Source organism: Rissa tridactyla, chromosome 1 (genome assembly GCF_028500815.1).
Source record: "Rissa tridactyla isolate bRisTri1 chromosome 1, bRisTri1.patW.cur.20221130, whole genome shotgun sequence".
Classification (NCBI taxonomy): domain Eukaryota; kingdom Metazoa; phylum Chordata; class Aves; order Charadriiformes; family Laridae; genus Rissa; species Rissa tridactyla.
The window spans coordinates 151,249,374-151,275,119 of NC_071466.1; the positions used below are offsets into that span (position 1 = coordinate 151,249,374).

Sequence of the window (25,746 nt, forward strand, 5' to 3'; positions counted from 1 at the left end):
AAAAGAGTGATGTTTGGGCACAAATTGAAAATGAGACAAAGCAGCTTAAACAAAGGCTGGTTTGTGTTTTATTGCTCAGGAAATGGCAGACAAATCTGTCTTCAGCCCAGATCTCACGAGCATTTAAGCTTGCCATTTCACATCTGGGAAACACTAATATCACTTAGCATCTCCTTTCATTGTCTGGGGGACTTGGCTTGTTAGGGGGGAGAGGAGGATGGCTGTGCTGTAGTGATGTTCACTTAGGTGACAATGAAATCCTTTTGGACTTTTCCAGCTGGTGTTCCTGGGGACAAGCTCCATCGGCAAATATAGTTTGTTTTTACACCTTAGACTGATAGGAGGGCACAAGGTCTGGCCAAGGAGAGGACTAAGGTAACAACTTTCTCCATGCTGGGAGACTCCCACATCAGAACATATTCTATGCAAGTTCAGCTTCAATCCCAATGTGCAACCTAAAGAGAAGCAGATTGTGCCCCAGTGTTGGTCCACGTCAGTCCAAGTGGTCATCTTGGAGAGGGAGTTTCCTTCTCTGGAGAGCAGGTTCAGTCAATAGGGAGCAGGGAATGAAGGCTGCTGGCCAAATCCTTGTACTGAACAGACAGTGTCAAGTTACACAAGGAATTCTGTTGTTTCCAAACTGGAGTCACGGAACCGATACTCAACATAACCCAGTGTGAATATGCTGCTGGAGGCAAGTCTTCTTGCTGCATTAGTTTTTTTCAAAAGTTCATTCTTTTTCTTCCCTGTAAATACTGTAGTTCCATTTTTTTTAAAATTTGTTTATTTTCCTGAAAGTATTTAATTAAAATAGCAGTTTAAGAGTTAGTACTATTTTTGGCATACAGGCCAGACTAGCATTTGGAACAGATTTATTCTTTTCACTGGCCATTCTTTCAGGATGGGCAGGACCCAACCTAAGGTTGTTGTCTGATCCTTAGTTGAAAAGACTTTATTAAGACTCTACTATTCTGGTCACAAGGAAAACTTCTTTTATATTCTCACTTTTACTGTAGCATAGTAGCTGGGGATTTAGTTTGGAAAGTACAGAACCAAGGAAAATTGGTCTGAGAGGGACCTCATAAGATAGTATGGCCCATTCCCCTGTCTCAAGGCAGATCATACATTCCTAAACTGTTTCTAATGAAAGGTTCCCCTAACTTAGTCTTAGAACCTCAAATTATGGAGATTCTACAATCTCTTTAGGCAATCAGTTCCAATGTTTTGCTATCCGGAGGATACACGTTTACTCTCAGTTGATTTTGCTTAATGCTTTGTTGGGTAGCAAAACTTGAAAAGGAGATTGAACGCAGGAAGTAGAAAGGACCTCTAATATCATCAATGCCAATTCCTTACTGTTAGAGGCACCTATGTCAAGTAAACCCTTCCTTGTATACGTACAGAGCTCAATATTAGAAGTGGTTGAACTTTTTCCCTAAATGCTCAAAAAAATTCTGCTGAGGACCTCATCTTTCTCAAAGTTAAGACTCTCCTGTAAAGTAGAACCATGAAATCAGAAATCACAAAGCCTGTGAGATGCATTTCTGGGTATGTAGCATGCAGGTAATATTTTTACAAAGTACCAGAATATTTGTTTGCTAACGGACACTGTGAAATCTCAACAGTGAAAGGTAGATCCCTCCTGAAAATTATACTCCCTTCTGAAACAGATGATGATACTTCTAAATTTCCCAAGATGGTGTTTGAGTTCTCACCAGGACTGTACAAGATGCTCCTAACTTTCAAGAGAACTACACCTGAGATAGGATAGTGATATTGGGCTCAGGAAAAGAATTAAATTGTGACTCTTCTAAGAAGACCTAGAAAGCATGGAAGAGGAGAGAGAGGCTGGGTGGGATTAAAGTCAACACAGAGTTAACAAGAAAAAGTAAGACTGAATTCAGTAGCATTGTAGAGCAAAGTTTCTGAGCCGAGGATAAGGAAGATGTTAGGTTAGAGCTGAGAGGAACTCTTAACTTCAGTGATTCCCTAAATGTTTAACATGAAGGACAAGCATGACTGTCAGACATGACTGTTCTCATCTTTACCAATGTCATAACTGCTGCTTCGGACAGTATTTGCCAACCCCAATCTATCAAAGTATACTTCAAGATACAACCCCATGCGTTAAGGTATCATTGACAATATGAAATGGCATGAGGTACCTGTGTTTAGGTATCTAGATTCCACTCCTTATGAAACACCACTGAATTTAAACCCCAAAGAAGAAAGCCTTGTATAATTGTAAATTATGTGAGGTCAGAATTTTTGTCCTTGTCCTGCAGCAGCTGTGCCAACTTAGTTGGAAGATTAGGTTATAACCATACCCTGTGGTGCAGCTATACTAGTAGAATGCCATGGTCCAATGGACAGGACAATACTTTCAGACAGTACCTGCTGGGGTACTGAATATTATTAATGAAGTCTTAAATTCAAAACTAAAGCAATTCAAACTACCATTGAGATGCAACCCTCTTAGAAGAAATATTTTTTTCCATAGCTCATAACTCAAAATAAGTCATACTTGATTAACTTCACTTGGGCCAGGAGACTAATCATGGGATGCTATTTATAATTTATTTAAGGAAAGTCAGAGAGAGCATTAGAATAACATTCAAAATGGAAAACATGTTATAGCCTTAACATAGTGTCACTCTTATAACTTAGTGAAAACAGAGAACTAGGAACCTTGTCTATGAGCAAATGTTGCCTTTTTTTCGTTTGTTTGTTTGGGTTTTTTTTTTTGCTTGTGTGCATGTCTACTCTCCAGTGAAAAAGTTAATAAATATATGAGACTCCAATCCAGAGAGCAACTGTCCAGCTCAGTTACCGGTGGGGTAATAGATCAAAAAAGTTTCACCTCCTCCTTCTCCTCACAGCTGCCCCGCACACATGCACACACACACAGAGGCCAGGAAACTCTACGCCTGCAGCACCTACCTTGGGCTTGAAGGCGATTAATTTCAGGACCATCTCGACGGTGAAGAGGCCAGTGAAGAGCATGTTGAGGATATTCATGGCTTCCTTGAACATGCAGCTCTGACCGTAGTGCTGAAAAATAGCGTCCCGGCAGCGGCGTGAGGAACGGACATACCAGCGCGTTAGGAATCCACAGGGCCCCTCCTGACCTCCCTTTATGTTGAGGTTCTTTAAAGAAAACCCCAGCACGCTCAATTTTTTTTTTTTTTTTTCCAATTTAGAATTCCCATCTCCCTTCACACATAAGCATTTCCGTACCTCTAGCCGTTTTTGCCATCTGGGTCTGGATCTGCTATCTTTTTAAAAAGATCTTTTTGAGTGGGGCCTACCAAAATCACACTTATCATTCCAGTTGAGGGCTCATTACAAATTTGCATAATGGTACAAGACAATCTCCAATTGTGTTTGTTATCTCACCCTTCTGTAACACTTGAATTACTTTTTTGTTTGATTGCTACTGCACAGTGAACAGGGGTTTCACTAAGCTGTTCATAATGATACCAAGCCATTCCCCAAGTAATTATACCTAATTCAGGATTCTGCAAAGTACACGAGCAGCTCAAGTCATATCTTTCCAACATGTATTATCTTGCATTTGTCAACTCCGAATTAAATTTGCAATCATGCTGCCCATTCACTTAACTTTATTAAGATCTTATGAAGTTACTCTCCATCTTCTATTGATTAATTCAAGTAGTGTCTTCTGCAAATGTTGCCACCTCACTCTTCATATCCCTATTTCCAGATCATTATACTTGAGACTGACTGCACTGCCTTAATTTAAGGTCATCTTCCAGTTCATGTTATAAGATCTCATTTGTAGTTGCTTAACTTTGATAAACTTTAACCAGCTGGGATGAATTTTCATCCGTTGGCTCAGGGTGATTTATTTAAAGGCATTTCAGTTAAAACAATTCAGCTGCAGCTGAAAGCCAGCCCAGGGAAAAATATAGTGTTGAAGCATTTTCAAAGTTTCCTGTAATGTTTTCCTCAATAGACTAGTACCTGCAGGACTCTGCTTAAAAAGAAAGAATTTTACTAGAATTTGGCTTTTGTGTTTGCTGCCTGTTACGATGTTTGACCCAAATCTGGCCACAGTTTGAAAAACTGTACTTTTCTCAAGATGGGTATAGACTTCCTAGAATCTCCAGAGAAGCTGTCCCGCCTGTGGGCTTGCAGGCATCTCACAGCTTCTAGCTCTACCTGCCCTGGGCGTGCAGCATTGTCACAGCAACTGAGCATGCTTCAAAGCTTCAGAGTGAACACAATAGTTCCTTCTCTATTGCTCCATGACAGCAGGGCAGTAGATGCTTCTTCAGCTGAGAGCAGAGCACTTTCTTGTACTCATGCTGCCTTACTCCTTTGTTGGTACCTTAGGCAAGACAGCAGAGGAAGCCTTTTAAGTGGGTATGGGAAACAGCTACAGCAGATGAAGAAAAAGTAAGGAGGTCAAGAAATCTGGTGAGATTGGTCTGGAGACCGCGAGAGAAAAGCTGTCTACTTGGTAAAAATTTTGACTCCTTCCCCTTTACTGCTGTTCCACCTGCACGTGGTGATCTACTACCTCTATGTGCTATTCTTATAGACCCAGATGCAGATGTTTCTTTCGTGGACTCACATTAGATGTTTGGAAAACCTTTGCACAGTAAGGAAAATCAGTGCACAGCATAGCAGGTAATAAGACAATCAGTAGCATCAATAGTGAAGCAAGTTAGACAAACACCTATCAACAAATGTTTCAGGTGGAGCTGATCTTGCCTTTAGGTGAAGGGATAGACAATACAGCCCCTAGAGATTCTTTCTAGACAGTTTCTATGGTTCTTAACACAGAATAAAGGAGATACTAGGGCCCCTCCTACCTTCTGTCTCTAGTTTCCTTATTGCCTTGTTTGCCAAAATATTTGTTCTCTACTTTTTAACACAGAAAAGCCCCAGATTTAAAATTCAGATCTCAGGTGAGTGGCTCTTCCAGGCTAATTTCTGCATTTCATAGAAGAAAGTTAGAATTGAGAAGTCACTTGTTATAGTGGCCATTGAATTGGTCTGATGTAACCGTTGGTTTTTTTTTTTATCTCATTTGTTTCATAGAATAGAATCATAGAATAGTTTGGGTTGGAAGGGACATTTAAAGGTCATCTAGTCCAACGCCCCTGCAATGAGCAAGGACATCTTCAACTAGATCAGCTTGCTCAGAGCCCCGTCCAACCTGACCTTGAATGTTTCCAGGGGTGGGGCATCTACCACCTCTCTGGGCAACCTGGTCCAGTGTTTCACCATACTCATTGTAAAAAATTTCTTCCTTACATGTAGTCTAAATCTACCCTCTTTCAGTTTAAAAGCATTACTCCTTGTCCTATCACAGCAGACTGCTAAAAAGTTTGTCTCCATCTCTCCTGTAGGCCCCTTTTAAGTACTGAAAGGCCGCAATAAGGTCTCCCCAGGGCTTTCTCTTCTCCAGGCTGAACAACCCCAACTCTCTCAGCCTGTCCTGTTTGTTTTTAAGGAGTTAAAACAGAATTCTTGAAAGTGTCAGATATTAGCAGGAAGAGGACAAGAGGCAGATTCCTCATTTCAACTAAATGTCATCAGGAGTGAACATGGTATGATGGTTTTTATCATGTCCCTGTCCTTCTCCCTCAATACATGGTGTGAAGGTTAAAGTAGGTTTCAACCTCAGCCATTTCCACATTTTCCGCAACAAAGTCTAATAATTCACCACCTGTAAGGTTTTCTGCTTGCTTACTTACTTGCATGGCGAGGCAGATGGTGTTCAGCAGGATCAGAACGAACATCAGGTATTCAAAATAGGTGGAGTTGACCACATACCAAACTTTGTACTGGTACTGGTTTTTAGGGATGTATCTCCGCAGGGGCCGGGCTTTCAGGGCATATTCTACACACTGACGCTGTGAAAGAGGCAGGGGTAGATTTAAAAATCGAAACAAAATACAGGGTTGGTCAGCTACCTCCAAATATAATAAAAATACATAGTGTTTCAAGTTTTTTACTGGAATTACAATGCTTGGTGGAAGAATTTCTTTTAGGTCACAATCTGAATGTGCATATTCTACCTGTTGAAGAGTTCCATATGCATTTACTTTGGCCAGACAATGCTATCATGCTCATCTAATCCCAGTGAACCAAATGGTACAGCACACATTTTTAAGTGAATGTTGTCCCTTGAGAAAATTTTACAGCAAGATTTTTTTTATCTGACTCCTGAAAGATGGCAGTGAAGCCAACTTATTGTTTTATCTTGTTGACAATCTTCACGTGTTCATCTCTATGCATTTCTTTCTTAAATGCTTATTTTCAATGTATTTTCTACCTTTAGTGGCAACAAGGTGTTGTAAATTACCTGGTTTTTGTCCAGCTCACAGTTCTTGTACTCTTGTTCTCCTTGTTCCTGAAATGTGACGATGACGAAACCAACGAAGATGTTCATCATGAAGAAAGCAATGATGATGATGTAGATAATAAAGAAGATGGAGATCTCAACCCTGTGATTATAGATGGGTCCCACATCCTCCATGTGGGAATCAATGGACCTATACAGCAACCTGAAAGCAAACAGGAGCCCAATGCAGAGAAAATCTGCAACTGCCTGGAGGCCTTATAGGTGATATAAAGTTTAACTTTGTAATTTTCTTCTATATGTATCAAAATTCATTCACTCACAGATGCGCAGACTTGCACTGAGTGTAAAGTCTTGCAAAAGAGAAGACATGGCTCTTACTAACTTTACACATTTGAACCTGTTCAGGGGTGAAATGTTTTCATAGTTGAACAATTAAAATTTAAAACAAAAGCATGCCCTTCGGTTAACAGACGACAGGAAAGTCTGTGTTGTTGGGAACTGAGTTTTGCGCAAGAAGGGGATCTCGGCACTTTTAACATCTGTTAACGCTGCTGTTGGCGCCATCCGGTGACACAAGTCAGGGTCAGGTCCCTGATACCCTGTGTGCCCATGTCACTCTGACAGAGTGGAGCTGTGGGAGTCCTTGGCTCGTGTGGCACAGACAGCACAGCCTGGTAAGACATCCCATGTCTGCCCAAACTGCAGAGATAGCACTGATGTGTTTGATATTGCCCTTCTGGCTCCATTGGGAAGCTTGCAACACCTAGCAATACTGGTAAGTGCCTTAAGGGCATTTTATATCCGTTTATATACATATATACATATAATATTTGTAATAAATATTGCTATCATTGCCACTACTAAATGTCAATCATTTTTAAGAGATAGAGACAGTGCTGTATACTGTTTACAAGTACAGGAACAGCAATTCCTGCAGGCCCTGAGGAATTTACAAAGCACATAATACTACAATGATTGCTGCCACTATTGCTACTTTTAATACTTTAGACTGATTTTACCACTTAGAATGGGAAAGACTATGCTCTGCATTTGATTTTTCTCTTTTGAAATGAATGACGACATCGCTAGTGTTGCACCGGCCCAAGAAGCACTCACTCTGGCCAGCCCTCAAATGTTGAGACAGTAAAGAGGGCCATCATGGCAGTCAAGACGTTGTCGAAGTCAAACTTGCTGTTCTCCCAGCTCCGGGGCTGTATCATGGGCTGGTTGACCTCACCATCCTTGTACGTAATGTAATAACCTCTGTGGATGGAGAGCAGAGAGAGAACATGGCAGAACTGCACTTTCACCACTGAGAGTGGGTGGCCAGTGAAGGGGGATAACTGGGAAAGGTGAGACCCACCTGCATTCTGCTGCTGTCTGCTTGGAGCTATCAGTGCAGCTGTACAGCTTGCCCTTGAAAAGGAAGAAAGAGGAATGAAGCTTCCTTTCCTGACAGTGCAAGGGTTAGGGCACGTAGCAAGGAGACTGCGTTTACTACTTGCTTAACCAACTATGAATATGTTTACATGCTCTTTTTCAGGTAGATGTGAGCAAACTGGATCAAGAGTTGCCTGCATCTGGGTAGTTCAGAGCACAGGCTTTTGTCTGCTTGCACAGTACTTAATGTGTATGTCCTAGGGCGCATGAGCACTCAGTGCTGCAGAACACTAGTTGTCAGAAGGGTGGTGGAGGTCAAAGAAATAAAAGCAGACATAAAAAAGTGAATGAATAACCTCCCATGATTATCTGGCATGCCCCTTCCTCTATGAGATGAGGGGTAAACAGCCTGCAAATACCAATCCTTCAGAACAGCCCCCTCCACCAACCTGGCACTAAGTCATGCCACAATCTATTTAGGGAAAAAAGTAGTTACTGATGTTACTGATGATTTCTTAAGATTAGAAATGAACGGCAGGCATTCTGAATATTCCTTGTCCAGTTTTGGGGAACTGCTGGTAGCAGGAGCCTGCGTAATGCTGACAGTGCCCAAAATGTTTTGCCTTTCACACAGAAGATTCCATCTCCCCTTCCTCAAGCTTCTTCATGCTATTTTTCTTCCCACCCCATAATACAGCTCAGCATAATGGATGAATGAGTGGGCCCAATGGTTTTACCTTAAACAACTGAACTCCAATGCAGGCAAACATGAACTGCAGCAAAGTAGTGACAATCACAATGTTTCCGATGGTTCGGATGGCGACAAACACACACTGGACCACATGCTGCAAATAGAAGATAGGAACAAAAGTAACTTGCAGGATTGCTCTGAGCTGCTCTGGCTAAGGGAGAAGTCCAAGAGTAAAAATACAAATAAAAGAGTTTCGTTTAACTATTGTCCATTAAGTAATGTCTCAGGAAAGGAGAGAGAAGACCAACTTGTTATGTTCCTCACTGTACTCTTAGAAGCAGGCAGAAAGGGAAAGGAAAATACCAGAGCTGAGCTGTGAAACTTCCAGCAGCACCGACTTAACGTAGTTGGGCACTCACCAGCCCACAGAAAGGAGTTTATCCAATACAGCAAGGTTATGTTAAAATAGGCTTGAGACTCCATCTGTAACCCTAGCAAACTACAACATTTAACCTCAGTGGTGATGCTGGGCCACCCAGCTGGAAAGCAGCTTGCTAGAAAAGGACCTGGGGACATGAGCTCTGGCTGAAAAGAAGGCAAATGATGTCCTGGGCTGCATTAGGCAAAGTACTTCCAGTAGGTTGAAGGAGGTGATCCTTCCCCTCTACTCAGCACTGGTGAGGCCACACCTGGAGTACTGGGTCCAGTTCTGGGCTCCTCAGTACAAGAGAGCCATGGATGTACTGGAGGGATTCCAGCAAAGGGACACAAAGATCATTAAGGGACTGGAGCATCTTTCCCACGTGGAAAGGCTGAGGGAGCTGTGACTGTTCAGCCTAGAGGAGAGAAAGCTCAGGGGAATCTTGTCAATGTATATAAATACCTGAAGGGAGGGTGCAAAGAAGGCAGAGCCAGGCTCTTTTCTGTGGGACCCACTGACAGGACAAGGGCAACGGGCACAAACTGAAACACAGGAGGTTCATCCAAACGTTGGGAAATACTTTTTTACTGTGAGGGTGACTGAGCATTGGAACACGTTGCCCAGAGAGGTGCTGTCTCCGTCCTTGGAGATATTCAAAAGCAATCTGAGAGTGGTCCTGGGCAACCTGCTCTCGGTGGCCCTGCTTGAGCAGGGTTGTTGGACAAGACAACCTCCAGAGGTACTTCCAACCTCAACCATTCTGTGATTCTGCTGAAACACTATTTCAGCCATTGCAAAGGTGCCTGAAATAACTTGAATTTATAGTTTACAGAATGCATTGGGACTCTTCTCACCTTTAGTCCTTTGGCTCTGTTGATGGCCCTCAGTGGTCTAAGGACTCGCAGAACACGCAGGATCTTCACCACATTGATGGCACTGGACCTGGAGGAAAACATTAGAAGTTTTGAGAGATGCAGCAATATAGGGGGTGTGCTGCTGTGCCCACTCCTTCTTGTTTGAAATCCTACATAGCCTTAGACTGCTTAGGATAGTTAGAGAGTCAACTCTTTGCTATGGCACTTCAGGGGCAATGGAACTACTCTCTGATGTTATCTTCATAAGTCCTGCTTCCTGGTCTGGGCAGGCTCAGCTCAGTATACATTCTCCTGGCTTTCAACATTTCTGATATATTAATGAAAGGAATGGAACATGGGCAGGGTACTTTTTTAAGGAGGGGAAGCTACCAAAGACTCTGTAGCTATCTATGATATGCAAAATGTGCCAAGATGTAGCCATCACAAGACATTTTCAGATAAGGCTCAAAGAAGCACTCCACTGAAATATTCATACAAGTGTGGGAACTCCAGGTGACTCCAGCATTAAAGGTATACCATCCACCTGAAGTTTGATCCTGCAATGTGCTTGGCCTCTGATCCCGCAAATCAATTAAGTGTGCACATAAATTTAAGGATGTGTAAACTCCCACTGAATTGATTACAATGACTTTGATACTTAATTTTTTAAGTACTGAACACAACTATCTACTACAACAGAGCTCTCTGAATCTTCTAGGACTAAAACCCAGTCTGAGAATGTTCTCCATGCTGTATGGCATCAGGCCTTCCTACCACTTTTGGGAACAGTTTTTTTGCTAACATATTAAGAGTCTAGTTAGGTCTGTAAGAAAGAAACAGCAGGTCAAAACGAGCACTGTGCCATTCTTAAGATGTTGACTGAAAGCCCAATGGACCTGACCAATCCTTCTGCTTGACTTAGCTCTGGAACATAACATACATGAGCTGCTAACTTGTTATGGTAACAATTGTGAGCTTATTTCTCATCATTTGTGATAGTACTTAGGAAACTCCGTATCTGATGCATAGAGCTCCATGTAGTCAAGTAAATCTACAAACTTATTAAGCAAATTAACAGATCAACCAATACAAAGTGGCGTGACAGGAGTAGGATCAACTGTCACTGCCACCAGTACTCTGCAGATTTTCACACAGCTCTTCAAGCGCTTGATGGTCTTCCATTGACCAAGACCCACAGCATTTTAGGAAGTAGCAAAACACTATCGCCCCATTTTCCAAAGAGGTTATGAGAGCTCTAGGAGGCAACAGTAAGTCACTTAACTGTTCTGAATCAATACAGTGAATCAGAGTTCTTGGAAGGAAGCTAAGTGTCATGATTCCCAATGGACCAAGTTTCTTGTTCTCATTTGCTCTTTTTGAAAGATCCCTCCCTCCAAGGAAATGCTAGTGTAGCATTTTCCAATTACTACCTCCCCTCCTGAGGATGAATTTTAATGGTGTTGAATCATCTGAGAAAAATACCTCCAGGCTCATGAGAAAAATCTCACCCAGGTAAGACAACGAGCCTGAGGTAACACCTCCCAACTCGTCCCTACGATCCCCAAAAACCAGCCAGTTGAAAATAGCTCACTCACTGGATCCCAAAGGAGATGAGCGAAACGCTGACCACCAGCAGGTCTAAGATGTTGAAATAGTTTCTGCAGAAGGAACCCTTATGGAGGAAAGCCCCGTACGCGGTCATCTGCAGGAAGGCACACGAAGACAGAAACATACTTTGCCATTAGCATCTGTTCAGAAACCAAAGCCAGCTGGTTGTGCTCAGAGTATATAATTGGGGAGGGGCAGTATTTCTAACATAGCAGACAATTTACCCCCACACCCCAAAGGAGAAGGTGAGTCCCCATTGAAAGAAAAGAGAGTGAAGAAGACAGTAAGATAACTATGAAAGAGCTAACTAGGGCAGGAAAGCCAATACTACGTTCAGTGAGGAAAATATGCACTTTGAGTGCATAGAGTACCTAACATTTAGAATCAGCAAAGCAGCAAAATGACTGTTTGCAAAAACCACTCCTTGCCATCATATGCTTTTCCCTTTTTCTTCAGTGGCAGAGGACGTTTGTGAATATGATGCTTGTATTATATAAAGGCCTCTTTAGCTAAATTGAATAAATAATATAAAATAAAAAGAGCCCTTTTGTAATGTTTTTCAACGCTTAGACCAGCTGCAGTGGACAGTTGAGCTCTCTTCCCTCCATGAAGAAAAAACAGAATCCCTCAGGGACTGGATTCTTTAGAGCTGAACTGAAGCAACAGGAGGAATTCCTGATGTCTTGTTTGCTCCATCTGTTCAGCTCAATATCCCTTTTCCTACTCCTATCCAGTTTCCACCATTTTTGTTCTAGAAGCTGCTGCGTTTTCCCCTTGGTTTTCCTCACAAGGCCCAAGGTAAGACTCCTTGAGACAGAGTGGTTTCTTTGTGGAGGTAATCATTACGAACATCACCCATCAGAGGAACGGAAAAATTTTACATGTTTTACAAGGGACTCTCTGCCTCTTCTGGGTATGAAGGGGTATTGAATACCTCCTGGCTTCGAGGCGGATGTCACAGCTGCAGAATTGGATTAAGTGACAGTGTAAACAGAAATAGGTCTCAGCCACAATGTCAGACCTAAACACTTCTGAGCTCAGAATTTGAATTTTAGACTGAGGTCAGTTACAGAATGTGACTAAATGAGTCTGGCACGGTCAAAGATGGTGAGGTGCATTTGTACCACCTACCTTAGACTTGGTGAGCAATCTAATGTAGCTGCTTTGAGGACACCCCATCCCCACAACTGCTAATCTCCTTCCATTACCTGGGTTAGGAACACAGGCTTCTAAATTTGGTCCTCTGAATCTCATCTAAGTTAGATGTATAACGTAACTTGAAGGAGACATCATGAGACTGTTCCTCAATGATGAGCTCTAGCCAGACTCCCAGCTGAGAAGCATGAGCTACAAATTCAAATGGAGTTTTCTGGCTCCCGCTAATAGCTCAGGATGGCATTACCTGCTAGTGGTTTCCAGCCACGCCTACCTGTGACAACTTTATTCAGAGAAGGGTGGAAGGGCACATGGTATATCAGATTATTTTTTTCACCAAACATCCATGACATCAGGGAACTGACTATCGATCAGTCAGACGGAACTTAGAAGGGGAGGAAGTATAAACTCTGGTCTTGGCTTAGAATTTATACTTATAAACACATTCAGTTGGGAAAGGTGGGGGAGAGGGGGCGGTTCTTGCCATAACAAAGGTGGTAAAGGTGCCCTTTACTGGTTAGATTTTGTATGGCAATCTTGAAAGAAAGGAGACACCATTGAAATCAGTAGGGGAAGTTCTGCTGAATTTAAGTTCTATACAAACTGTGGTTCTCTTAAGCCTGTTGAGAGATTTTGTTATCTCAGAAGAGACTCTCAAAGCATGTATAAGCTATATCTGTCTCCCATCTGGGGCACTGAACAAGCATTTAGGATGCCAATTAAAAAAAAATGGTGGTCACCTTGCTAACATTCACCGGACTCCACCATGGCAGTGTGTGTCTTTCAAGTGTCATCAGCAACATGAGGGCAGATGAAGCCTGTTTCTCTACAGCCTTGAACACCCTATTGCCATTTATTAATTTGTTTCTTTACCATTTACACTGACTTTGCTGTTGTGCAAAACATTGTGCTCAATGCAAGCCAGCAGAGAAACACGCCCTGAGAAACCAAGCCACTTGTGAGGCAGGAACTGACAGGATAAGAACAGAAGAATTCCTTAAACGTTTGTAGTCCTCGCACTCCTCTCCCACTTGAACCCAGAGAATATCCAGGGGTGCTGACATATATCCGCTGAAGTTAACAGGAGGGAATGGGGAAGGCTCAGGTACTATGCAGTACGCTCCCCTGATAAAAACAGAGCAATACGCCAATGGGTTGGGTTCGGTTCTGCTTCTACTGAAGTCAATAGGAGTGTTACCATTTGCTTCAGTGGGAGCAGAATTAATAACTGTAAGTTCAAACAGGTGCCTTGAACTACGGTTGTATTTCATAAATGTTGCTCTTGAGTTGTTTCCCTTTTTTGACAGGCCTTTTTGATCCGCCATTTGGTAAGTGCATGTTCAGATTTATTGTGTAAACACAGATGCGCACTGCACACAAGCTAATATGTACACCTCTTTGGAGAACATTATGGCTTTGGTGATTTTAAGTCATATCCAAAAGGATGTCTCTACAAAAATATGCAGGGGCCACCCTGCTTGCCAGCCTCCAGTATGGATACTGTTATTAGGGTCTTGAGCTGCAAGATTTGAGCAACTCTACGGTACTGCCTGCCAGCACTTAGAACTAGCTTGCTGAGAAAAAAAATCAAGCTGCCAAGTGAACCTAGCATTTAGAAAGCCAGAACTTTGCTCAATTACTGTTATTTAACTTATTAGCCTACCAATTTGGGAAAATTGGTGTTAAGAACAAGGCAGCCTATTTTTATTTTCTTCTGAGCTAAATCATTCTCCTGCGCATTTCCCTTGGTATAGAGCATGTTCCCGGGAAATGGGAAGGCAGCTTTCAAACAGGCAATGCAGCAATTTTCGTTTGCAGCTACAGTCCTTGGTGTTTCAGTGATTTCTACTCTTGGTTACCTCTCCACACCTGAAAATCGAGCTTCTGCACTGCGCTTCCTGTCTCCTACTTGACTGTACACCCTGTAACCTTACAGAAGTCATTGGCCGCCCTCTGGCCCGGCCTCGTGACTTGTGCAGAAAGGAGGCTTCTCTTTGGGTTATAGCATGTGTAAGAGGAGGTGTATGTGCTCGGGGTTCCTTGCACAGCAAACAAATCCTGTTTTGGAAAGACTGTCCAGGGTTGAGAGAGAAATTTACAGGGTGATGGTCTTTTTTCTGGGTCCCCTCTTACTTTTCCCAACAGGATCATCCTTTCCTTGTGATTCCCCTAAAAAGCACCTTTTTTGATATAGGCCCTGAATTAACAAGTTTGAATATCAAAATTTCAGAGAAGACTTTTTAAAGCAACTAACAAAACAATAAAATCAAAAAATAAACAATCCTTTGTGGATAATAATGAGGTTTAAAAAAAAAAAAGAGAGCGATAGAGAGCAAGAAAGAAAGAAAGAAAGAAAGAAAAAGAACGGAGAAAACGAGTGTATTGCTCAGATTGGTTACCTTAAGAATAATTTCTAATGTAAAGATACTAGTGAAGACATAGTCTGCATTGCCTAGGATCTGAAAAATAAGCACAATCGGGTTAGTGGTACTGAGCGTGACCCAGGAACAAACAGGCGTGTGTGTTAGCAACAGATAGTGGCAGAAAACTAGTAAGCTTGTGAACAGGTTATGGTAGAGAAGATGGGCACTTTACCTTCAGAGCAATTTCAATGGTGAAAATGACAGTAAAAACTATATCAAAATAAAAGAGAATCTGTAAAAACAAAAGGGAATAGGAGCGGGGAGGGTAGATCAGTGACTGATCACTTGAATGGGAAATCACAGTTCAAAAATCAAATACATACGCCTTTTAACAAGGGAACAAGGAGGACTATATAGGAAATGGTTTTGTAACGATGTCCTGCTGAATGCAGTGAAGGTCCTGTCACAGAGGACAAGAAGAACATTACATGAAATCTTTTCTGAGTTACAATCCCATGAGGCTTCCAGAGGCAAAATAACTTCTTGGTTGTTGTTGTAGGATCTTCCTTCTTTTTTTTTTTATTTTTATTTTTCCCCCCTCTTTAAACCTGATAACAAACAGTTGATTCAAGGGTTTTCCCAAATAGACTTCCAAACTGAGAAAGCCTGGTCTCTCAGCGGAAAACATGAGATTCCTTCTTATTAACTTCCACTCAGGCTTGTACTGTGCCTCTCTCAAAGGAAGAAAAGCAAACTGCAAATTCATGCTCTAGCTATTTTTTTTCTCTATCCTGATTTGCCCTGGATTAAAGTGAATAACAAAGACTCTGCCAATTGAACAGAATCCCAGCTCTTGTATTTCAACCATGATTTGATCGTGTGATAGCGGTGCCTAACTTAGGTCTTGCATCTTTCTATTGGCATCCTAGATAACAGGCAAGCTGAAACACTCATCATTCCCATGAACTTAGACCTGGTGATGGGGTTACTGGTGGCATGCATGGCAGACCACAAAATGTGTCCCTAGAGTGTCACAGAAGGCAACAGCAAGTCTGGAAGTGTAAAGTGATTTTCAAAGTAACAGCATCAAGGACAGACCACTGTTGATCAACTGACATCCCACAAAAGCAAATGGGAACTTTCCCATTGACTAGTGGGACTGGAATTAAACTCTCTTTGTTTCCAATGTATTCCAGTACCCCAAGCCATTTTAGCGTTATCTACACTACAGATGGTGAAAATTGAAATTATTGTGCCTTTGGATTATCGTTGTTTTGGCTTAATCAAGTTCTAAAGTGTAAGGCCAATATATGGAAGCTGTAGAAAACTGATAATTTGTGAAATTTAAACCTTTACTGCTAAAACACTAATTAACACGCAGCAGTAAACTATCCTCTCCCATCCCAGAGGTATTTATTGTATCTCAATGCCTGTACTCTACGTTAGGTTTATTGGTGGCTAGATTCTTACAACTTGGTATGCCACGGGCAGTGGGGTAGTTATTGCAAAATACAGGGTTATTTTAGATTGCACTATTTAAGCAAGATCTGAATCTGGACAAATTTGCAGAAACTGAATGTCAAATGGGGGGATGTATCACTTAAAATTCTTCAGGTCACTACTCAATTTTTGACCCCAAGTTGTTCTCACTTCTTCAAGGCTGTCTTGGGCTCTATCAATTTTTGCAACTTAGAGAATTAAAAACGGGCCATTTCAAGGATGGACAGATCTCAATTGCATCCTATATTAATTTACACACATTATAATTGGAAATGTCCCCTTGCATTGCTGCCTTGTAGGTCCTGACATTTGGTTATTATATCAACGGAATAATTTTATAATCAATGGGCCAGATTCATGGGTACTCTCAGGCTGCTTTGCACGACTCCAACAACATAAAGCAGCCATAAACTTGATTAAAGTGGATGATTAAGCTGTACCTGCAGCTACTTTACATCACCAGAGCACAGCAAAGCAGCTGAGCGTACTGATGAATCTGGCCCCAAAGCTGCAGCTAGTAAAGATGTCCCTTACAGATGAAATCATGCCTAATGAAAATGATCACTGCTCCACCTGTGCAGGCAGTACCATTTAACAGCAGGCATATTTATTATTATCTAAATATGAATTTACTCTAGAATATATTAAAATGAAGGAGCACCTTGCCAAGGTGCAAACAGGAGATTATTGTGAGCATAGAGTCTTAGGACTTGTTTGGGCTTTAAAGGCTGTTTGATCAGACTAGGGGGGCACTTCCAAAAACTTGCTGCCCGAGCCCTGTGTGACACAAGAAAGATGCAGCCACTATTCCGCACTGGGACAGAAGCAGAGTCCAAGCCCCTTTGCTAGCCCTGGGTGGAGAATGTTCTCTCCATTCCGGTCTTCCTGCTCTGGGACAGTTTGTGTCAACAGCAGCACTAGTCTGCATGAGTCCTTGCGCACAGGTTAATGCCTGATTATGTTGTCCCAGAGTGAAGGTAGAGGCAGTCAGTTTGCGTTCAGCTTGCTTGCTTTCCCTCCCAGGCCCCTGTGTGGGCACAGGGCAGGACACAATCTTACTGTTCTACTGTCAAAGTGTAAAGGCAGATCACATTTGCAACCCAAACATCTTGTCAGTGTCCCCTTGTATGACACATTTTAAACATCTGTACCTGCAAAAATTAAACACAGATTTTCATGCAACATCAGTGGATTCAGATACACATGACAACACTTTGCCCCAAACCGTCAGCTCTTTATATCCAGGACAACCAGCTTTGACTTTTTTTTCATCACTTAAATCTCTCTGCTACAGATTCTGCGGCAGCTTCTGTGGCATGTCAGAATCCCATATGCCAGCAGACATCAGGCTGCAGTGCTAATATATATTGACATACATTTATCCCTACGTGGTGGGCACACTCAGCCGTGCCCAAAATGCATCACTGGTGGCATGGGTTTGACTGTATTATTTAGCGCCCTCCTTCAGTTCCAAATGTAAAGCAGCTCTGAGATATGCTCAGGAATAAACCTACATAAACATCTTCTCTGCATGCATTTAAACACTTATGAGCAGGATATTTCAGGGGGGTAGAACACTGAGAGTTAAATTAAGGTTTTATTATTAAACAACAACAAAAAAAGTCCCATTCTTAAAGACTAGCAAGCTCTTCCAGCATAAAGACACCAAAATGCCACTGCAGACAGCAGAGATCAGAAGTCTCACATATGACTGCTGACTCCTCTGATTTCTGCAGTGACCCCAGACTAATGGAAACAACCACTGGCAAAGTTAAGGGAGCACTGAACATTTCAAAAGGCTAATAAGAATGGTCAGGAAAGAAGGTGAGAATGTATCTCCCTGCTGAATGCCTTCCTCTCCTTCCCCCAGGCTGGCGAGCAGAGCCGAACAGCATATTTTCTGAGGATTATCTCAAATTTAATGATAGCTTTGTAGCTTGCGTTCAAATAGTCTGATTCTAACCTTGATGACACCAATTTCCCCCAGAGTGACTGCATCAAACTCAAGAATGTTACTCCTGATTTACACCACTGTGAACAAAGTGAAAATCAGGCCCTGGGCTTTTTAGTTCAAAAGAAAGCATGTAGCAGGACAGCAATATTCCAAATTTGCAAATTCCCCAAATTAGAATTATCTGTATCCCAATCAATGTTTCTACAGCCCATTTCTGATGCCTTAATCCCAGGGAACAATAATTTTGCTTCAGCCTCCTGTCAGTCCTTCCTTCCCCTACCCACGCTTCTGAAATGAACTAGAGGCCCAATTCTGCACTGACTCATGTTCCCTGCAAAACCTAATGATTTCACACACTGCCTACAAAACGCACAAATCAGAGAAGAAAGTCACTCCCAAAGCCTCTAATACAGTCTTTTCTGTCTTTCCTGGCTTCAACTCATGGTCTGCTTGTACCACGCTTTTAATACACAGCGAGGGAAGGAGGATGGGAAGCATACTTGGTTCCTAAAGGAGAGATGTCGGACGGGGTCCTCAGCTGCCAGGGAGATGCTGCTGAGCAAGATGAAAAATAGGATCAGGTTGGTGAAAATGTTATCGTTAACGATTCGATGGCAGTGGACACGAAACCTGCAAGAGAGAGGAGAGGCACAACTTTATCCCTCAGAAAACAGCAAGACCCAGGAAACATCCCCCCCTCCTCCAGCAGGACTGGCCCTGGAGGACTGTTCTGCAGAGCAGCTTCCCTCTGCCCCAGCAGCAAGGAGACGATGGGCCCAGGCAGCTGTGCTTGGTCCTGCTGGGTGCTGGGCAGCCTTGGCTCTCCACGTCATGCAGTGATGCCCACAGGGTGAGCGGCTGCCTGCAGGACTCGCGCTCGGTGCGTTTGAATGGAGAACAGTCACTCCCTCCTGACCGAGCCTTTTGTGATTTAGATGTGGTCTGAAACCTGCCAACCCAAAATTATATCCCTTGTTTTTATTCACAGAACCATCCCCATTCATTTAGCAGGAAAGCTGCAGAAACAGGCTTCGGGGTGGCCAATGTCTCTTTGAGCTGGGGCTGCAGCGTCACTGAGCAGCAGCTGTGGGGGATCTTGCTAACAGGGCACAGACTGGATATAGGGCAGACTGGCATTTTCAAGGGGCTTCTGGGAGGACATCATGCCATGCTAAACATCAGCCCAATATAAACTGCTTGGTGCTCTTAGTCGGAAACTAGCAGGTAAAGAAGTAGCAGTATCCCATCAAGCAGTGTGTTTACTGGAGACCACTACAGCACTTTCCATATGTTGGTATTAGGATACGAGGAGTTAAACCTCATAACAGTCCTATGCATAATTCTAGAGGCACTTCATTAATCTATTTAGCTCTACTTTTGGCTGTTAAGCCTCCAAGCCCCTATTATAGCAATTTTACAGATGATTGCAGAGGTTAATTTACTTCTTCAACAAGCGACAGTGGGTGGGTGGCAAAGCTGGCATTAGAGTCCATGAGTCCCAATCATCATCAGCCCCTCCCTCCTGCACATACCCAAGGAGGAGCGGCACAAGCCCTGCTGTGGAAAGACTGGCTCTGAATTCAGCTGTGCTTTTAAACCCCTGCCTTACTTTGGGGCTGTGTTTGGAGGCCCAGTCCCCGAGGGAGATGTTGGGATACATGGTACTGCACAGACCACTGGGCCATCAGCTCATTTCTGCACCCTTGGAAAGATATATTCCCCTGTGTCATAGCTCAGCCCTCCTCTCACGGTACTGGTCCTGTGCATCTGTATTGGAAAGACAGGTGAGGCAGTGTGAAGCCACACTGTAGGAACCCAAGGGGAGAGCACAAGAGAAGAATTATTCTCCTCAGCCTCCCCTCAGAGCTATGGATTCTCATCCTCCTCCTCACTTTCCTTGTATGCTCGTTCTTGATGTGTGATTAGAGATAAATGAACTCCCTGCTGGGTGTGTATTTTGAGCAGCCAGTAGGACAGGAAGCTCCTACCTCATGCTTGACTGATTGCATGATGGCTTGCTTGCAATTTGGACCCAAATATGTTGGGGAATTCCAATTACTGACTCGCTTCCAAGTCCCTTATTTCCAAAGCTGTCATGATTTGTGTCTTCAATCAGCCTTGCAGGTGCCATGAACTCCCATTAATAGTGTCAGGGCGGTCCCTACAGTTGTGCTTTCATGAGGATTTCATGCCAGGGCCTTTAAAGCAGAGACTGGTGAAAGGAGGTCTCTGGTATGAACTGCTGGAAGGGACCTTTGCACCACATAATCTTTGGGGCCCAGCATGCAAGGGGTACCTGCTCTCCGCCTCCTTGTTCCAGCTAAGCAGTCTCTTAAATACCTGTTGTTAGGACTGAAGATGAAAAATGCACTGGCATCAGGCATGGGCACAGCCTTTTCCTTGAGGTGCAGCTCAGACATCGGGCGAGGCCGAGGGCCAACAGGCATCTCAGGTTCTTCCTCATCTTCCTCTGCTGTAAGAAGCATTTTTATCTTTTAATGAAAAATACAACCCATTCTGGAGTGCTAGGGCATTTGTCTCTGTCATAACTAGAGCTCAAAACTAAGAATCATTGAAATGGGATGACAAAAACTTCACGTTTCCTGTCCACTTTTCCCTTCTTCAAGGCAGCATTTGCTGCCCAGTGCTCGCCCTGGCAGACATTGATCTAGTCTCCCTGTAAAACCATTAATGCTGGTAAACCCACAATATCCTCACAACAGTCTCCTCAGATGCTTCACTGCAAAAAAAAACCCTTCTTCTAATGACTGACTTGAATCTTTCTTGCTGTGGCCTAAATCTGTTATCTATTTCCTTATTTTCCATGGACACAGAAAATAGAGAATTCCCTTCCTCCTAAAGAAGGCTTTTACATACTTGAGGACCATTATTATGTCTCTGTGAGGATTTCTGGTTCCTAGAGCAGTCTTTCCTGAGGTGCTATCTTCCCTAGGTCTCTGATCATTCTTGCTACTTTCCTCCAGATTATCTGCAGGATTAACCTGCAGTTGGGGTTCTACTGGTGCAGAGGAGAGCTGGGTTACTTCTTATAACACCATCTACCTGTTTAAATGACCTTCATGGGCACTTCTTTTCACTACACTCTGGCATTAATTTGAACTCTTTGCAAGGTTCTCCACGTAGCCACTGCCACGTCTGTCATTGTGTCTGGATGAGAGCATGTATGCCCCAAAGCAAACACGGAGACGGAGCATGGGCACTTTGACTTACACCCATCAGAAATTCTTAAAATTGTCCCCTTTCATAATTCAGGGGGAGGAAGACTGAAAGGGCAGGAACAAGGCTGAGACTCTCAAACTGGATGCCTATGGAGCAGACCTCCAGGCACTGCGTAGGTCAGTGATCACACTCAAGGAAAAAAATGCAGAGATGAGGGCTAAGTGGTATGTGAAAGAGAACCTTCCACCTTTGAGGATTGCTTCTACCTGCTGAAGTCAGATGCTGTTTTGTAAATGACATGAAAAGATACTGCTATTTTAAAGATCCCAATCTTCTCAATCAGCAAGATAGGAAAAATTATTTTAAGAAAGTAGCCTGACAGGTTAGATGCAACTGATACATCTTCCAGCCAATGCAAAGGAGAAAACTCAAGTTAAAAGGTTTATCTTGAGTCCATAAAGTGAGATAAATTCCAGGAAGAGCCTGTTCCTTTAGGGTCAGGTACCATACTTGGTCTGGTAATGGACACTTAAGAAAGAACAGATGAATCAGCACAGCACCTAATCTAGGTGTCAAAGACAGGAGAAAAGTGGCCTTTTCAATGCATGCCATTAATACATGCAAATAGGATTCTTTCTTCACACTCTTGTAGCAAGAGTTCAGCTCAAATTCACTTGATGGATTTTTGGATAAATGTTTGAGCTGGTACACAGGGTTTGTACTATTTAAGCTGGTCTATTTTTTAACAGCTCAATTTTATGTTGTAATACACTTTATAACACTCTTTTTACAGGCTTTATTAGTTAAAGAAACATTATTTCAGAAGTAGTTTTGTGCATAGTACTTGTAAAATTGATGTTAATGTTAATGCTGATATTTATATAATATTATAATACTTTGCACTTGCACCTTTTTTCTACAGATTTCAGAGTGGTCTGACAATAAGTGAAGTAAGCAAATTCTTTTTCTTCTTCAACAGTCCAGAATACTGATGCCCATGATCACGTAGGATATTTGAAAGCTCTCACTTTAAAAGACTAGCATTCTGAGTCCCTGCTCTGTGCCTTCGCTATTAGATCATTCTTTTTCTTTTACTCGGAGGAATGCTTGAAAAAACACTTTCAAATTGGCACAGAACAATGCCACAGGAAAATGGACTCTTAGCAGAAGGACCAGCTCCATGAAGACCATAAAGAACTTTGTTCCTTTCCTCTTTTTCTTGTGTCTGCCATACAGCAAGAAATACATTAATGATTCTGGCAACCACGTACTTTCAGTCTAGAAAACACATTCAGCTCCTCAGCCATAGATAAAGAATAATGTTCTAAATATTTTTCATTTAAAGTAGGGTCTAGGGCACAGAAGAAAGGAAACACTCAGGCCCATATATGCAAAGAATAACACAATTACAGCCTCAGCTCAGTTCGTTACCTAAGCTATTTACCTGCATATAGAAACAGTATGTTGCACAGTTGCCAGCACTCAGAAAAGCAAAGGTCAACATGGTATTCACAGTTGGGCTGGGCAGCACATCGGCTGCAATCCAACATTTGTTCTTTGACTGTTTTCTACACTTAAGGTGTATTGTGTTCAAAAAGTGACACTTCCAGTCAAGCTTGCCACAAAATCATAAAGAAACATGACTCAGAGCTGCTAAGTTCAGATCTAGGTTTGAACTCTCCTAAAGTTCAAGGAAATTCAAATCTGGGACTGTCATCTTGAATTATGCTTCATTAGAATGGTGATGTCCTTTGGTTGCGAAGCCATAAGCACACACAAACTACAGTGCAGCATCAGTGAGAAATTCGATAATGAGGATTTTTTTTTTTGTTACTGTACAAAGACCAGAACTCTTGTGTAAAGACATTGCTTTGCTTCAAGCTCCCATGAATCATCCCAAGCTTTTACCTTCATCTGACATTCTGAATTCTTTGTCTGTTTCTGTACTAGACTGCAAGACTAGCTCCCTGTCTTCCTATAATAAACATATCACCATAATAATCCTTCTAGTGTACACAAAACTCTGGAAGAACTAGTCTCTCCCTCCAACAAAGAGGATAGGTGATCTGATGAGCTGCAAGTACACAGAGTATTCTGGGGCCTAAGAGCAACACTGTGTAGCAAATAGAGTCAGAAGAGGTTACTGAGAAAACTGGTTGAAGCAGCAAAAACAAACAGCAGATTGAGCAAGGTGGGGTAAAAGAATAAAGGGAAAACAAATGAAGTGACCATTTCAAATTGTTTCTGAACACTGGGTTAGGGTGAAGGATGTTTTCAGAGGATGGCATGGTACAAAGCCACGGAAAGGTCACAGGCACTAGCAGCTTAAATTTTGAACAGAAAATAGGTAGAACCAGCTGACTGCATGTAAGAAGCAATAGGATGCTTCACTCAAAGCACAGCTAAAATAGATCCACATGCAAGTGGGCAAGAAAAGGTGTTTTCCCAGATGGGCCGTATATGGCTGCCTGGCATCTCCTGTACCACAGCTGGACCAATCAGCAACCAGCAGAAAGATTCTGGACTGGTCAGATGGCCACAAGGGAACTGGACAGGGGTACATGTGGGGATTGAGAAATTCTGGCTTGCTAATGCTGGGGAAAGCCTTGGAGCCTTGTTCCCACAACTAACTACACAAGGCAGACGTGACATGCCACATCAGCTCTGAGGGGGCCTTGCTGTTTCTGAGCTTTATACAGCAGAACGGAATAGATGACTACGGCAAATCTTATCTAACAAGGAATTGACAAAACTTTACTGCATCTGAGCCTTATGGTTGACTTCCACGAACTCTGAAACCTGACCATCCATTCAAATTTTAGGTTCTGTTCAAAAGTATGCCAAGCCAGGGATTGGCACCCCAAGGCAGGAGTTAGAAGGGTTTTTACTTAATTTTCTGCACTCTAATCCTATGCACAGCTGCAGAAAAAATGCCCATGACACAAATTGTAGATGAAGTTTTCGTCATATAGTTCACATGCTGGACTATTTCTAAGCTATTGTCAGTGAGCTTAAATTTGATACATGGGTAACTGTACCTTCACTTCAAAAAAATGCAATGGTTTGCCAATTCAAGCCAGCTGAGAAACAGAACTGTATCAAGCTGTTTTTATTTGTGCTTCTGACTGAAGACTCCCACAAACCCCTTAGCAACTGGGGATGGGTGTCCAGTAAGTGCCTATGCCTATAGGAGTGCTGGGAGGATTAAAGCCAGAGCGATCTGCCCCAGGCAATGTTAAAACACTATTGCATGGTGTTGGAACCACACTCTATTCCTGACAAATGGACTATAAATATGGATGAATACCAACATAGCAAATGTGGGTTTTTTTGCACTGAAAATCGTGCAATGAACAGTTTTCCTTTTTGCTTGTCTGAAACCCTTGTCCATCTACTTAAAATGAACTGTTGTGTCTTTTCTTACCCTGTCACGGTAACCTATTATCAGACATTTATTAGGAATCATGGAATAGAAGAGAATGTGGTTTATGACCTGTTACATCTTGTTACATAATCCTAGGAACACAGATGGGTAGAGCAGGAAAGGGTCACAAAAGGCCCTCTGGTTCATGCCTCTGCTAAGCCAGGATCAACTAATTATTATATCTAAGCCTTTTCTGGCAGATATTTTCCTGACCTGCTTTTAACAACGTTCAGTGATTCTGGACTTCCACAACCATCTTCATGATCTTTTCTAGCCTCACCATTAGAAAATTCTCCCCTGTGTGAATCTTAAATCTGTTACTTCTTCATAACGGAGATAATTCCCCTCCTACCTGTAACAGGCTTTTATGCATTTGAAGACGTTTCTCCTGCCTTTCCTAGCTCAAACGACCACAATTCTTTCAATCTTAGTTCTTGCTTCCTACTAGCATTGTTTTTGTCATGCTCTTCTACGTTCCTTCCCGTTCAGCTCCACTTCTAAGCAGAGCGCCCAAAATGAGATACGATATCCCACCTGAGATCTTATCAATGGTGAACAGAATAAAACAATTGCTTTGCTCTGGTTAGCTTTCACTGGCCAGTCAGAAGAAAACCATAACTGGACTAAAGGGTCATGATTTCACTGTTTATAAATCTCACTACTAGCTTGCCTTTTGAAAGACAGCAAAATGTTTTTGGCACCTGTTAAGCTTGTGATCACAAGATTCAGATTCTTTTCTCAAGGACTGTTACCTAAATAGGTGTCACCTAAGATCCTTTTTTTGTGAATTGTGTATTCCTGTCTACTTGCAGAACCTGGCACTTTCAATTTTATTTAGACCATTTATCCAGTTCCTCAAGAGCTTGATTGAATTCTAAT

The 25,746-nt window shown here is 42.4% G+C and overlaps 1 protein-coding gene across 25 annotated transcripts in view; it reads right to left on the reverse strand.

Annotated features, from left to right (window-relative positions):
- CACNA1C (calcium voltage-gated channel subunit alpha1 C) overlaps positions 1-25,746 on the reverse strand; it is a 489,873-nt gene that overhangs the window by 72,672 nt on the left and 391,455 nt on the right. For 24 of the 25 annotated variants that reach the window (XM_054201788.1, XM_054201724.1, XM_054201725.1 and 21 more), the window contains 11 exons: positions 20,604-20,736; positions 18,764-18,893; positions 15,042-15,101; positions 11,279-11,385; positions 9,684-9,771; positions 8,455-8,562; positions 7,701-7,753; positions 7,454-7,600; positions 6,338-6,539; positions 5,727-5,885; positions 2,941-3,051 (listed from right to left, as the gene is read on the reverse strand). In XM_054201788.1, coding sequence (XP_054057763.1) covers positions 2,941-3,051; positions 5,727-5,885; positions 6,338-6,539; positions 7,454-7,600; positions 7,701-7,753; positions 8,455-8,562; positions 9,684-9,771; positions 11,279-11,385; positions 15,042-15,101; positions 18,764-18,893; positions 20,604-20,736 — 1,298 coding nt within the window. The remainder of the gene's footprint in view (positions 1-2,940; positions 3,052-5,726; positions 5,886-6,337; positions 6,540-7,453; positions 7,601-7,700; positions 7,754-8,454; positions 8,563-9,683; positions 9,772-11,278; positions 11,386-15,041; positions 15,102-18,763; positions 18,894-20,603; positions 20,737-25,746) is intronic. The other variant, XM_054201639.1, reaches the window with a different exon arrangement.